This window comes from Sciurus carolinensis, chromosome 7, assembly GCF_902686445.1.
Source record: "Sciurus carolinensis chromosome 7, mSciCar1.2, whole genome shotgun sequence".
In the NCBI taxonomy this organism is placed as follows: Eukaryota; Metazoa; Chordata; class Mammalia; order Rodentia; family Sciuridae; genus Sciurus; species Sciurus carolinensis.
The window spans coordinates 32,451,297-32,466,139 of record NC_062219.1 but is presented as its reverse complement, the minus strand read 5'-3'; the positions used below and the strand labels follow the sequence as shown (position 1 = coordinate 32,466,139).

The 14,843-nt window shown below is 39.4% G+C and overlaps 1 protein-coding gene across 2 annotated transcripts in view; it reads right to left on the bottom strand.

Annotated features, from left to right (window-relative positions):
- Positions 1-14,564, bottom strand: part of Stx7 (syntaxin 7) — a 52,753-nt gene extending 38,189 nt beyond the window's left edge. For both annotated transcript variants that reach the window (XM_047558229.1, XM_047558230.1), the window contains exons 1-2: positions 14,425-14,564; positions 7,514-7,664 (exon numbers count right to left, since the gene is read on the bottom strand). In XM_047558229.1, the coding sequence (XP_047414185.1) occupies positions 7,514-7,598 (85 nt within the window). In that variant the 5' untranslated portion in view covers positions 7,599-7,664; positions 14,425-14,564. The remainder of the gene's footprint in view (positions 1-7,513; positions 7,665-14,424) is intronic.
- Between the last annotated feature and the right edge of the window lie 279 nt (positions 14,565-14,843).

The following is a 14,843-nucleotide window of genomic DNA, read 5'->3' as shown; positions in this document are numbered from 1 at the left end:
CAGTTTGTGGTATATTTGAATGTGGAATACTATAAATGGGAACTGATGGCCAAAGCTGAATGGACAATTCCTACAACATAATGAGAGAATGAAGCCCAACACAAAGTAAAACATAGCGACTTATTCTATTAATGTTTAAAAACCAGGGAAATTAATCAGTGATGTTAAAAGTCAGGATACTGTGGAAGGCATGGAGGGCATACAAACATGAAAAGGACGTCTGGGGTACATAATATTCTACTTCTTGACATGTGGTGTTGCGATGGATAATTCACTGAACTATACATTAATAATCTGTGCACTATATAATATATGCATGTTTCTACTTTTAAAAGTTTTTTAAAAATCCCAACTTTATACATGTATAGATTTTAATACATCTCTTCTGTTTCTTTTAAAAATGTGAGTTGTGTGTGTTCTAGAGACAATTTTCTATATTGCTGCTGTTTAGGCATGGATGAACGATCCATAGGAAAACATTCTTCTGATAGGCTCACACATTTCAACCCAGAAAGGCTTATCCTTATGCTACATATCACAGGGAGGAGTCTGTCTCAAAGAAAACACAGAGGGATGACAGAGAAGGTTAATGGGTATACATTTTATTTCCAGGTTGCTAATAAAAATGTTACTTTTGAATATCTCAATCAGGAGTTTAAGAATGAAATCTAAGTATTTCTTGAGTGCATGATGACCTTCTAGATCCGGGATAACACAGTTTTGTTTACACATCGATTTCAGTCTACTGGGAATGACTGCCTGGAACACTGGGTTAAGAATGACTAGCTGCCAAGAGAGGCCTGCAATAAAGAAAAATGTCTACGCAGGGACAGGATGCAGCACTGGTAACACAAAAGACTTACGACTTAGATTCAAAGGATAAAAATATTTGCTTAATCATTTTACTGTTCCACAGAGATTCTATAATAAACTTCTAGCTCATTATACTTATTCTTTACAGTCTGCATTATTTTAATAACTGTATGCCCACAATGATTTTAATTTTTATTATATAATTTAATTATAATTATATATCTATAATATATATAAAGTACCTATTACATATGTATGTAAAGAGTTAAAAAATTTAAACATATTCAAGTTCTATCTGTAATATGGTTTAAATGCTTTACTAATGAAGCAAACATAGCACTTTAGAATCTAACAAAAAAAGTGGTATAACAACAAAAAAACACTTAAGTTTAAAAATATTTTGTTTTCCTCTATCCTATTCTTGAAAAAAACAGAACTACCAGATTATAATACCAGTAAAAGAAAACAAAATTCCTATCTTACTGTCATTGGGGGTTTCTCTAAGAACCAAAAATCTTTTTGACTGCTGTTTTGTTTTTTGGTATAAACTAAACCATACAACTCAATGTTTCACAAGCTGTCATATATCTGATTAAGTCCAAGATGAACGTGAACTCCCCATTACAGCCCTCAGGAAGCCTCTGCCTGTAGCTTGGGCTGAGCAGATGCCCACATTCTAACTATTCTACTTACAATGCCCTATCTTTAGATTCTCTTGCAAAATCAGGTAATCTGCACTGACACAAATTCAAATGATGCAAATGCTAGTGTGAAGAAAAGAATCTAAACAGGGTGCAAAGTACTTTTTATTCAAGCACATTCATCCAGTATTATTAGCATCACCAGATGGAGGGAAGTGAACTAAAGCTTCTCACTTCTGCTTTTCACTTCCAGGTGACTTTGGCAGAGTCCTCACCAGTAAGGTGTACTAGAAGATGGGCTAGATTTTTAACGGTAGCTCACTCTAAGTCTCAACCTCTCTTCATTTAGATATTGAATCTCAGAATTAGAACAATTCCACAGGTGACTAGTTTCACTAAATGCAAGACCCCAAAATCTCAAATGTGTACTCAATGTCAAATCCTCCTCCTCTACTTCCTCTGGTATGTTCACTGCCTCAAATGTCCAAATCATAAGTAGTCCTCTCTCTTTTCTTTTCATACACTTCCAGTTCTAAATTTTCATTCCAGTCCATACATTTCTGTTTTCCCTCTAATTTTCTGATGACTTTGACTCATATTTCACTTAAAAATAGAGAGCTCTCCCATCTTTGCTCACCCTGTTAGCATCCAGGTCAGCCATGCCTTGTACAGTGGACGAAAGGCAGATCTCTCACTGGTGGTACATTCCCAATCCCCTCTGGCTTTAAAACACTTGTTTCCCACTTATACTTTCATTAGAATCTTCCTTTTCTGATGGAAAAATGTTAATGCCTTCCCCAGCCCTCGTCTACTTCCATGGCAGAGTCTGCTAGCTACTAAATACTGATCCATCCCTTTTGTCTTAAATGAAAGCAATCCCAAATTTTGGTGAACATCAGCTGAAAGAGGTTTGCAGCCTCCCCAGAGGCTAGGTATAGCCTTGAGATCAATAACATAAGCAGAGGTGTGCAGGATTCTGCAGTCTCTACCTTGGAAAATGGACATGAGATTTCTCTTTTCAAAGTCAGCAGTTTGCTGAATCCAATTTTCTGCTTTTATCTTAGCCACTCAATAGCATCACGGATGATGCCTCGTTCTTAAACATTCTTTCTTTAATTTCTAGTAATCTACCACATGCTTTTCTTGTTCTTACTTCCCTGGACACATCTCCTCAGATTCCCCATGTTGCTTTTCCCTATATTCCTGCTTTGACAGTTGTTAGTGCTCTAGCCCTTTGCTCTGAACTCATACTTTTAGGATTATTCCAGATTTATGGGTTTAATAACTATTTATACTCTAATGACACTCTGTTTTCCAAAGGCATATACCTAAACTATTTGTTATCTCCCTGACTTTTTTTCACATGTTAGGCGAATACTCTACCACTGAGCTACATCCCCAGTCCTGATTATCTCCAAATTAAGTGTTCAAAAGACATCTCAAAATTTGCTAGGCCAAAACAAACTTTCCCTGACTAGTCCATTCCATCTCACACATACTTACTACCATCCACTGAGTTGCTCAATGTAAAACTTATGGAGTCACCTCTGACTCCTCTTTCTCAGCCCCATTCACCTTCATAAGCAAGTTCTGCTGGCTCTGCGTCCAAAATATACCCATCACTTCTCTACATTCTGGAACAAGCCAGCATCTCTCTCTACAGACCTCTGCAATGACCATTATCCCCTGGCTATTCCCCCTAAGTAGTGCCAAAGCAATATTTTCAATGCACAGATCTGACTGTGTTTCTCCCTGTTTAAAAGTTTCCAATGATTTCTACTCCCTCTCGGAATGAAATCTAAACTCCCCACACAGCCCACAAAGTCCTACAGGAGTCACCCAACCTCCTCTCTGGTTTCCTCTTTAGCCACTCTCTTTGTTTTTGTGGTACTGGGGATTGAACCCGGGGCACTCTCCCATGGAGCTACATCTCCAGTCCTTATTCTTTTTATTTTGAGAGAGGGTCTTGCTAGCTTGCCCAACCTGTGATCCTCCTGAAGCCAGAATTAAGGACAGGTAGTTAGTGTAGAAATAGGGAATCGGGTCAATTCGAGGAAATGAAGCCATGAAGCCATCTGCCTCTGGAAGTTGGAGACTGCTCGTGGAAGAATGGAATGTCAAGGATCTCCGGAGCCCATTGATTACCAAATTTACCTGCCCTATCAAGGACTGCAAGCAAGGAGCTGCTAATTAATGCCCCCTGGGCACTTACCTGTCTGAATCACCTTGGCCCTACCCCTACCCATGGCTTTTCACTTAATGCAAAACCAGGCCTAGTCATGTAGGTGGGAAGGAGAGATAAGGAGAGAGAGAACTGGAGAACAAAAGAGACTTTAACCTATAAAAGATGTAGGGTGCGCTCACTTCTTGGGACTTTAGAACATCAGCCATGGCCCCCTTCTTCCTGCCGGGAGAAGTCTGTATCATTACCTTTAAATAAAACCTGCTTAATATGCTTGCCTTGGCGTGCTTCTCTAGTGTTCACTCTTCAACATTAGAAGGAGCAGAACTGTCACCAGTAAAGGGCGGTATCACTCCTGCTTTGGCCTCCTGAGTTGCTAGAATTTACAGCTGTGTGCCACCGCGCCAGCGCTCTCCAGCCACTCTTGCCTCCAGTGCTATGTTCCAGACATACTTGATTAGTTCTTCCTCTCATCCGCTCCCCACCCCCACCCCATTTTTCTGAATATCTTAAGCTCTGGACTGCTTCAGAATTTTTTTAGTGTTAAAAAGTCATTTTCTTTTTCATTTTGATATAATTATATAAGCATAGACTGTATCTTATTCCAATTAGGACCCCATTCTTGTGGATGTACATGATGGTGGGATTCACTATGGTACATTTATATATGTACACAGGAAAATTGTTTCAGATTCATTCCCCTGTCTTTCCTTTTCCAATCCTCTCACCCCTTCCCTTCATTCCCCTTTGTATTGTCTACTGAACATCTATTCTTCCCCTCTCCCCACTTATTGTGGGTTAATTTCCACATATCAGTGAAAACATTCAACCTTTGGCTTTTGGGAATTGGCTTATTTCACTTGGCATGACAGTCTCCAGATCCATCCAATTACTGGCAAATGTCATAAAGTCATTCTTCTTAGTGGCTGAGTAATATTCCTACACTAGTCATTCCCTCCATCTAGAATGCTCTTTCCCTATATCTTCTCTCTGTCAGCCCTTCCTTGTCCTTATTTAGGGACCATCTAAATGAAGGCAGCTGCTGCCAGGTACTTGCTCTCACATCACTTTTACTGCATTTTCTTCATAGGAAATTGAGCTGTTAATTAATTTTTTTATATCACCTGTGGCTACTTACTCCACTGTAAACTACATGAGAACAGGACCTTATAGATATTATTTGCTAAATTCCAACAATCTGAAATAGTTTTCTAGAGTATAAGATGTTAAAAGAATTATTTTTTGAACAAATGGAGACAGAATATCAAAGTTAAAAGTCACCTAGCCTGAACCATTTTCCGTGCTTAAAACTCCCAGTAACAGACCTAAGAAGCAGCTGACCCACCGTTTCTGGTCACTTAGGAACAGTGCTCTCACTCTTCCTGAGGGAGGCAATGTCATCCATAACAACCTGTATTAATCAAAAGCCCTTCTTCCTTCTCAATTGAGACCTGTAGCTTCCGAGCAGGCGTGGAGGCCCACGTTCATGCAGAACACACTGCTTCCATTTGCACAGGACAGTGCTTCACTTATCTAAGGATGGTGACTGCACTTTCTCTTGGCTTACTGGTCCCAGTCTTCTTAACAGTTCTAGTCGTGGGGGTCACAGTAAAATCGTACACTGAGCTAGCAACCAGGCCATGAATGTTCAACTCTGGTTCAATTTATCACTTCTCATCTGGCTGCACAAACTGATTTCTTAGTTAGTGTGGCCTGATTCCCTTATCTCCTTCCAGTTCAAATTCACACACAATCTCCAATCCATGTGCTTTCACACCACATAGTGCTTATTACTTCTACAATCTCAGAATGATGCAGTCATTGCTCGTTACCCTTCCTAAAATTCCTGACAATAATTGGTGTTGCCAGCAGAGGAGACATACCCTTTTCTTTGGAAGGAGGCCTCTGGTCTCCTTTTTTCACAAATGTCTTGATTTTCCACACGTGTAAATTAAAATTATAAACTTTCTTAATTGTCACACAGGTACCTAGATTCACCTGATGCACATCAGCAATACTTCTAACCAGCAGGAAGGGAGTCACAAAAAGGAGTGGCACCATCAAAACAGATCTGAGGCTACAAGAGGAAGACGGAGTCAATGATGGCACCCTGGGACACACTGGAACAGTCCATGATGGACCATTTCTATACTGCCTGCTTGGGATAGCATGATACGCAGGGTTATTTGCTTCCTTGTCCCTCCAAGAATAGCAAAGAAAACATCCCAATAAGAGTTATTTTACATGGCTGTACACAGTGACACCTTTGTAGAACCATCTATAATCTAATTGTACACCTTTTGCCTCCAAAACACTGGTATCTCATTTAAACCATTCAGGTAAAGTAAATAACTGTTGGGAGGTTAATGATTAAATAAAGTAATAGCAGTCATTTGAAAATATTCTGTATTTCAGTGGTGTGTTAAAATTCTGGTAAGGCTAAAGAATAAAACTGTGATAACATACTCTCAAAGAATTCTAGTGATGCCCTGATGGACTACTGATGACAGCAAGATGACTAGAATAACTCATAGTATATGATTCAGCTGTAATTTAGGAATAAAGAAAAATAAAATCTTTAGACTCAAATTTGATACAATGTTTTTCTATTATTTGTACGTATATATTGAGGTGTAATAATTTATAATAAAATGTCACATTGTCTCTGACCAGTATAGCAAGGGTAATTTGTGGGTATCTTCTATACTATCTGCCTCAATAGATTAAAACATCCATTGTACTATGGATTGAGTATGGTCTGTCCCTACCAAAATGCAAGTTGGGGCTTGGTCCCCAAATTCTTGGGAGGTACCTATGAGAGGTGATTACGTTGCTAGGAAGGATTAATGCTTTTCTCTCTTGGAACTGGAGTGGTCTTCTCTAAAGCAAGACTGGCTTCCTTGGCTAGCTCTCTTGCCAGGTCTTCCCCTCTGCCATAAAGATATCACCAGAAGCTGAGCAGATGTGGATGTTATGCTCTTAGAAGTACAAAACTGTGAGTTAAATGATGAATTTGCACCAGGCATAGCAGCTCAGGATGTTGAGACAAGAGGACTGCAAGTTTAAGGCCAGTGTCAGCCATTTAGTGAGACCCTAAGCAACACAGTGAAATACTGTCTCAAGATACAAAAAAAGATGAAAAAGGGCTGGGGATGTGGCTCAGTGGTTAATCATCTCTAGGTTTAATACACAGTACCAAAAAAAATGAATTTGCTTAATAACCTACCACTCATAGGTATTTTGTTATATAATAACACAAAAAGGACTACCCTGCTTAGTTCTTCCTTGTTCCCTATTTGGCATGTATATGCCTTTATAAAACTAAAGTAACCAATATCCAGTCAGATCTTATTCTTAATAAATACATGTCCCCTAAGCTTTTGGTATTGCTCTTCAATTCCAAATCTATGGGATTGATTGAGTCAGCAAGTCTCATAATCTTATAATGAACCAAATGGTTTTAGAACAAATATAAACACAGTATCTATTATCCTTTTAAGTCTTCATTTCATTAATGAAATAAAGTATTATGTGATTGGCTCTGGCATTCTTTACAAAAATGCAGTATCTGGCTGCAGTTGTGGTTCAGTGGTAGAGTGCTTGCTTAGCATGTGTGAGGCAGTGGGTTTGATTCTTCAGTACCACGTATAAATAAGTAAACTAAAGGTCCATTGACAACTTAGAAAATGTTTTAAAATGCATTTTAAGCAGGGTAGTCCTTATATTTATGCTAAAGAGTTCTAGTCCTTTTAACTCTGTTTTTAGGCAAATGCTCCTCCCTCCCTCAACTGCTAGAGTTATCCTTTTTTAAGAGCCTCCGCCAAGATCAGTTAAGAATTGAAAACAAATAGTGAAGTCGATTTGAAACTCAACTCACAACACTGTGTGATCTTCTGGATGTTGGAAGAGATGCGCTGGGCCAGCTGGGCAGGGTCTCCACCAATTCCTGGAGTGTAAGACATGGCTGATTTGTTGGCTTACTAATTTCATCTGATGTTGGTGAGCTGTTTGGTTTTCTAAGCAGTCATCTAGAAATACATAAGACACATAATTTATTTTGAAAGTGATTTGTTTATATTTTCCAAGTCATCAATCTGGGAGATTATAGGGTTGAAATCTGGCAACATGACACACAGTGAGCAAAACTCTCATGTTTATCAACCAACCAAACAAACAAACAAAAAGCAAAGCTGTCCTTGGACTCTCAAGGACAAAGTTGTATTCATATGCTTAACAATTAAAATAGGTTTGAATTGCACATTCCCTTTGAAAACTTCTTTGATCTAAGGAAGATTAAGTGCATTTTCTATGTATAATTTGAAATGTTAATATATGTTCTCCTTATCAAAACTGCAAGCAACTATAAGGCAGGGCCCACATGCTATTGATCTTTCTCCAACATTCAAAAAAACTCTTAGCATGAATTTGGCATGTAAATATTAACAGAGCAGACTTTGGGCTACTCCCAGAAATTCCTTTGTATCTCATGTAACATACACAGGGTCAGCTCCGAGATATAAGATTAATGGGCTTCTAATTTTCATGGGAGAGGTTAAATCTGAAATAGCAGAGTCACAACTGAAAAAAGATATCCTATAATTTGCTCATCACATCTTCCTGACCGAGCTAAAAGAACGAATTATTCTTCTCTTCCAGCAGCCAGCATCTCAAGATATGAGGCAAAGCAGGGGGATTAACTACAGGAGAGAAGGCAGATGAGCTTCTTTCCTCAATTCACACCACACCATGCTGGGTTCAGAAAGGAAGTTTCAAAGGGGTATGCACAGTGTACAGTGCTGTACAAACAATTTCAATGACTCCTACATTCATCTCGCCACTAAGTGTGCCTCAGAATACTGCAAAGTCATCAGCAACTTGTAAGCCAATTCTCTATTAAGAGACTGCTCCAAGTATACCACTAAATGAAGCACTTGGCAGATACGAAACTCAAATCCAACTTGTTAATTAGGAGAAAGGATAAAATTAATAATGTAAACCAACAAAAATCAACACAAATCAATAAGAGGTCATGTGCAAGGCAAAGGTGACAGACCACAAAAAGGAAAAATCACTATTGCCCTTGTCTAGAAAGCATTTATGAAAGAGAAAAATGAAATCGGGTGACTTGGGTATTACTAGTGTGGAGGACAAAGGTGAGAACATCAAGACCAGGGCTGATAGACCCACAACATGTGAAAAGGACTCAAGTATCTGCCAAAGGAAGGGGAGGTTCTTGGCCAGTCCTAGACCTGACGCTTCACAGCTGGATAAATGGGAGGCAAGAAAGTAAAAGAGAAGAATAACCTAACATTGACCACATTATCTGTGAAATGAGAAGCTTTTCACATAGATGGTCTAATTTTAATACCCTCCCCCCTTAACGTAGATAGCAATATTGTTTTAAATGATAAGGAAACTGTGGCTTATAAAGATTAAATAATTGATCCAAGGTAATGCAGCCCACCCACTGGTGGAGGTGGGAGTCAATCCAGGGTTCAGATTCAAAGTTACCACACAGAACAAATGCCACAGAACAGGAAGGGAGGGCCCTGGGTGCCAGGTTTGGTCTGAATACTTTGCAATAAATAAACCACTGGAGACTTCTAATAGGGGAGAAGAGGCTACAAAGATAGCCAAATTTCGAGGATGCTGAAGTCTTTCATATGAAATAAAGTAGTATTTGCAATTACTTACATACATCTTCTCCTGTACTTTAAATCATCTCTAGATTACTTATAATGCCTAACACAATGTAAATGCTATGTAGATAGCTGCTATACTGTATTGTTTAGGGAATAATGAGGAGGGGAAAAGGTCTGTAAATGTTCTATGGAAATGTGATTTAAACAATATATATTTTTAAACACAGCTGGTTCAATCTACAGATGTGGAACCCAAGGATATGAAGGGCCAACTGTATGTGTCTTTGTCCTGAGGGACAGTGCTGAACACTGAGCAGGCAGAACAGCAAGGATCTACCCATTCCATGGCATGGCAGAACATGTCTCCATTTCTGTTGCACTGTGGAATGTGCTGAGCCATCTGAAAGTTCTGGGGGCTTCTAGATGCTCTCCATTCTCCTTATTTCATTGGTCCAGTTTGTCTAGTCTGAACCAAGTCCTAGACATAGACCCGAAACCAATTTCATTAAAGGGCATGTTCAAATCTCAACTCAGACAGTTGAACCACTGCAGTAGGGTGAGAAGAATCAATTTCCTTCCAAGACTCGTGCCTGCAGCCTCCTGAAGAGCTGGGGGCCAATACAAAACAGAACAGACCAGATTTGGAGATTTGATCAGACCAACATTATTTTGAGCATCCTACAAACTACCAAATGGATCTTTCAATTCTGCATTTTGTAAAAAATCAGAGCTTTATTAAGATATAATGCACCCACAATTCACTTATTTAAAATGTACAATCTAAATTTTAAAAAATATACTGAGTTATACAACCATCATATTACTTTTTGAACATTTTCATTAATCTAAAAAGAAAGCCCACAACCATTAGTAGTCATTTCCATTTTCCCCAACCTCCCCAACCAGTGACAATTGCTAATCTTTTTGTCTTTTGCCTCTACTGGAGATTTCATATGAATGAAGTTGTACAATATGTACTCTTCATGACTGGCGTGTTTCTCTTGATGTTTTCAAGGGCTAGTTATGTTGCAGAAATGTATCAGTACTTCATTCCTTTTTACTGCCAAATAATATTCTACTATATGGATAAAGAAAATTTTCTCTTGGCTCAATTACATCTTTCTTCCTTTTCTTTAATCAACTAGATCTCTAGAAAAACTGGCTTATAGCTAACAAATACACTGTGAATGAGAAAATGTTCTGTTTGTTATTAATACATTCTCTTGGGGAGGTCCTCCACCCACAGAGTTTACTTTAACCATGGACAGAATGAGTATCGCATTCACATCTCCAAATCATACTCTTAACTTTGTCGCTAGCATTTACATGTCTTTGAAGCTAAGTGAACTCACCTATTGCCTGTTCAGCTGCCAATGCAATTGGCAATGGGAAATCTTGACCTTGGGCAAGATACTTATCATCTGGGTCTTCTGCCAGGATCAAAATGAGATAATGCATGTCCAGGAACCAAATGCTATTAAAGACTCCACAGAGGAAAAGTGTGATGTGCTCATGCATCTGCAGGGCCTACCTCCGAACTATTCAATCCCACAATCAACTGTGGCCTACCCTCTCCACATAGAGAGAGTATTTATCAGAGTCTTGTTAATTCAAGCACAGAATTGTAGTATTTTTCTCAACCCTCAAAATTCAAGCACATCTATCTAAGTCTCACTGTCTTGAGGGTAGCTATCTTCTTTCCAAACAATCAATCAATTATACACACACACACACACACACACACACACACACACAACAGTTGTCATTATCCCAACTGGAATGCTAAATAAATTTGCAACCAAATTGGAAAAAGTTCCTGCTAGAGTGGTACCTAGACTCATTCATCCAAAGTGCTGCTAGTCTTCAACTGTCTAGAACTTCGTAGACAAAGAACACAGAAGTGACCACCCCAGCTAAGTCTTGAGTGAAGAATAAAAAGCAATTTGCAAGAGGGCTATTTCCTACCCATTATGCTTTTAACATTTTCTGTTAATTCTTACAAGTCTATGAGGGAGACAAAATTATTATGATTTTTCACATGAAGAAACTAAAGCATAATGAGACAAGTAACTTGTTGAAGATAAGCAAGAAAGCTAAAATTTGAACTAAATCTTATGAGTTCATTTTCTTAAACAATAAACCTTTCTGTATAACAAAATTAAGGACAGGTAAACCTCTTTAATTAGAATAGCCAATTTACCACCTTTCTGTAGGCCCCATATGAACTTTTGCAATCTTCACTCCTAAAATGAGGAATCAGATTTAGGACAATGACAGAAGTGGATCAAGGTAACAGCTGAACAGCATATTCCCTTTCTGTACTATTCAACTAATAAGTGATACCTAAAAGGCTCCTCAAGTTGAGATGTGAGATATGACATAGGAGAAATAAAGAGGCCAAATAACTAACTTTACTATTAAAAAATACACACAAATGGATAAACAAATAACTATAAATTGACTTAAAAGTTTATGATATTTGCATGTAAGCTAAATCAATGCTGTTTTTCAAATATTAGCACTTTCTATCTCTAGTCCCAGTCCAAGCTGCTATGCACTAAAGTACTCTTTGAAAGCCCATTCAGAATTCCTGGGGTCAGTACTCAGAATAATAATTAAATAACTCATTATCTATCCCTGCACTGTCTGATAGAAGAGTCACTGATTACACAGACTACTAAAATGAAAATTAAGGCAAATGGAAGTCACACTAATCACCTTCCCAGTGTTCAAAAATTAACATGTGGTTAGTGACCAGCAGCTTGGATAGCTCATTTATATTCATTTCCATCATTACAGAAAGTTCTGCTGGACAGTGGTCAACTCATCATCTCAATAATTATCTTTCTATGAAGATATATAAGCACTATCAAGAGAAAAAGGGAAGGAAAGATCAAAGTACAACACTCATAAAGAGAGGTTTCTCAAGACTGCTTTTAAAGAACAATAATGAACAAAGGGGATTTTAAAAAAGAATCTTGAATGTCAAACACTACCCTCAGTTCCTACCAGACATATTGCAACATCCTTAAGATTTCCATTAAGCAAAAGCCTCATGTTTTATAAATCTGGCCTGGGCAAAGAAGTGGTCAGTTTCACTTTGTCAATCAAAAACACTAGCATAAAATATTGGCCTTCCCTCCACCTCTGCCATCAAGTGTGTGTGTGTGTGTGTGTGTGTGTGTGTGTGTTGTTTGTTTGTTTGTTTTTTGGTCTGCTTGTGGGCCTGCTCTATTCTTAGTATTTGGCTACACAGATGCTGAATAAATGTTCAGGGAGTGAATAAATAAATGTACCTATTTCCTCAAAACACACCCAGTCAGAGGGTAACTATTACCATTTCTAAAACAATGAATTCAAGTGCCTTCTTTCGGATCTGAATGATCCAGGTTTGTTGCTGTCTTGAATCTTAATGAGTGCCATTCTCTCTCTAGAAGGCTTGTCCCATGATCTCCGTGTGACTGGCTCCTTTTCCCAGCAAGGTGTAATCACATGCTAAAGACGCATGATCTGAATAAGAAATCACCACCCCTGACACTCTGAACCAATCTAACTTACTGCTTCAAAACACTGCTATTTAAAATGATCCAATTAATACACTGTTTATTATCTATTCCTACCTCTGGAATACATACAGGAGGGAGATGGCCCACAGTCCAGTGCATAGTAGATGCTCAGTGAATATGAGGATGCTCAGTCTACGAACTGAGTACTCTCTACACAAACTACATGAAGTGCCTTCTGTAGCTCAGTTCCTTAATTAGTTGAACTACACTACACTATTTGGTTGTAGTTCAAAGAACCAAGGATTTTTTTTTCACACTTTTACACATTAAAGTTTCAAATTATATGGGACTACAGTCAATTTTACTCACACTTACTGCAGATTTTTATATAATGTATTTCTCAATCACCAGCACTCAGATTAAGTTAGGGAACATAACCAAAATTAGGATTGACTTTGTTAATCAGGAACAGCACAAATAAAATATCTAAAGAAAAATGAGGCAGACTTTAATGAGTTAATGTAGTATCACATTAACTTCTACAGACATTTTGAAACTACAGCCTAATTCTTAACTGGTCACAAGTCTAAGGCCAACTTCTCAAAACCACTGTAAAGCAAAGGTTCATTCACATCACAAGACACAATTTAACATTTTTATCTATCTCAGCCCAGATGTGGCTCTGAGCACACACAGAGCAAAAGAAATGTCCACCTTCAACATTACCAAACAGCACAGCATTTTATGATTACTTCCTTTTCTTTCAGATTCTGGGCAAGTTGTAAATTATATATGATAATAGAATACAAAGATCTTAAGTGACAAAATATTTATTTACATATATACGTATATATTTACATGCATATGCATATATTTACATATGTATATACACATACATATAAAATATCTCCAAATAAATGTAAGAATCTTGAAAGAAAATTTAAAAAATGACAGCATTTGACCAGAAGGGTATTCTTTTTGTTTCCTTTTTGTCTGAATTTCTGTAATCTTGAAAACAAAGTGGGGAGGTGGGTAACCTTGAAATAATTTGTTCCAAAGGTCTTTACCTACATACCTATTAAAGACAGGTACTGAGAAGGTCAAAAAAAGCATGTGAAAATCATCAAGCCAAACAAAACCAAACACAATGAGCCCCTGAATAAATGCAAACAGCTCGTTTGCTACAGTCATATGCGTTTCAGTTCCTCTATGACAAAAGTTTAAAGTGTTTTTTTCAATTCGTGAGTTAAAATGAGGAACAGGGCAACTGGTTGGTCTAGCTGGCCTCGCGAGCGCGGCCCGGGTGGCCCGGGAAGGTGGTGGCAGGACTGACAAGGAAGGCGGGGCGGACTAGACTGGCGGAGCTGACGGGGTCTGCTGTGCTGACCCGCCCAGCCCGGCGCCCCGGACCTCCACCGTGCGTGCGGGAAAGAAAGACCGCGCCGCGTAGCCGCGCCGGGTGAGGGGCGTGGGCAGCAGAGGACGCTCCCAGAGCCCCCGCAGCGCCGGCCCTACGCCTCTCGGGAGCCTGCCGCAGGGCGGTGGCCACCAGGCAACGCTCACAAACGGCGACAGCTGCAGGAACACTGCGTCCCCCGGGCACCTAGCCATGAAAATATCTCCCCGATCCCCAGACTTACCCCGACTCCTCCGCTTCCTCCTCCACCTGCGGCCACGGTCATCCACCCGCCCCAGAGCCCCCAGCGGCAATTCTCAGCTGATGGGTGGTGGCGAGAGGGCGCTCAGCGCGCATGCTCGCAGTACAGCCCAGGAAAGGAGGCGGGGCTCGCTTTTCTCCGATTGGCCTGAGGGGCTGAGTGACAGGGGCCCTTCCCACACTCTCTCTTCAAGCTTAGGAATGGAGGTACCAGCAAAATTCCACGGGAGCTGTTCTTTGAAGCCTGAAGTACAGATGATGAAAGCCTGCGTGCTGAACAGAACCGGAGGAAATGGAGGGCGTTTGCTTTCTTTCTTCGGTGAAGCTAACTAACCTCCCCGGACTCCTGTCTTCATCCCGCCCCATCAGTTCATTCCTATCCTTTCCTAACCTTTAACTGTC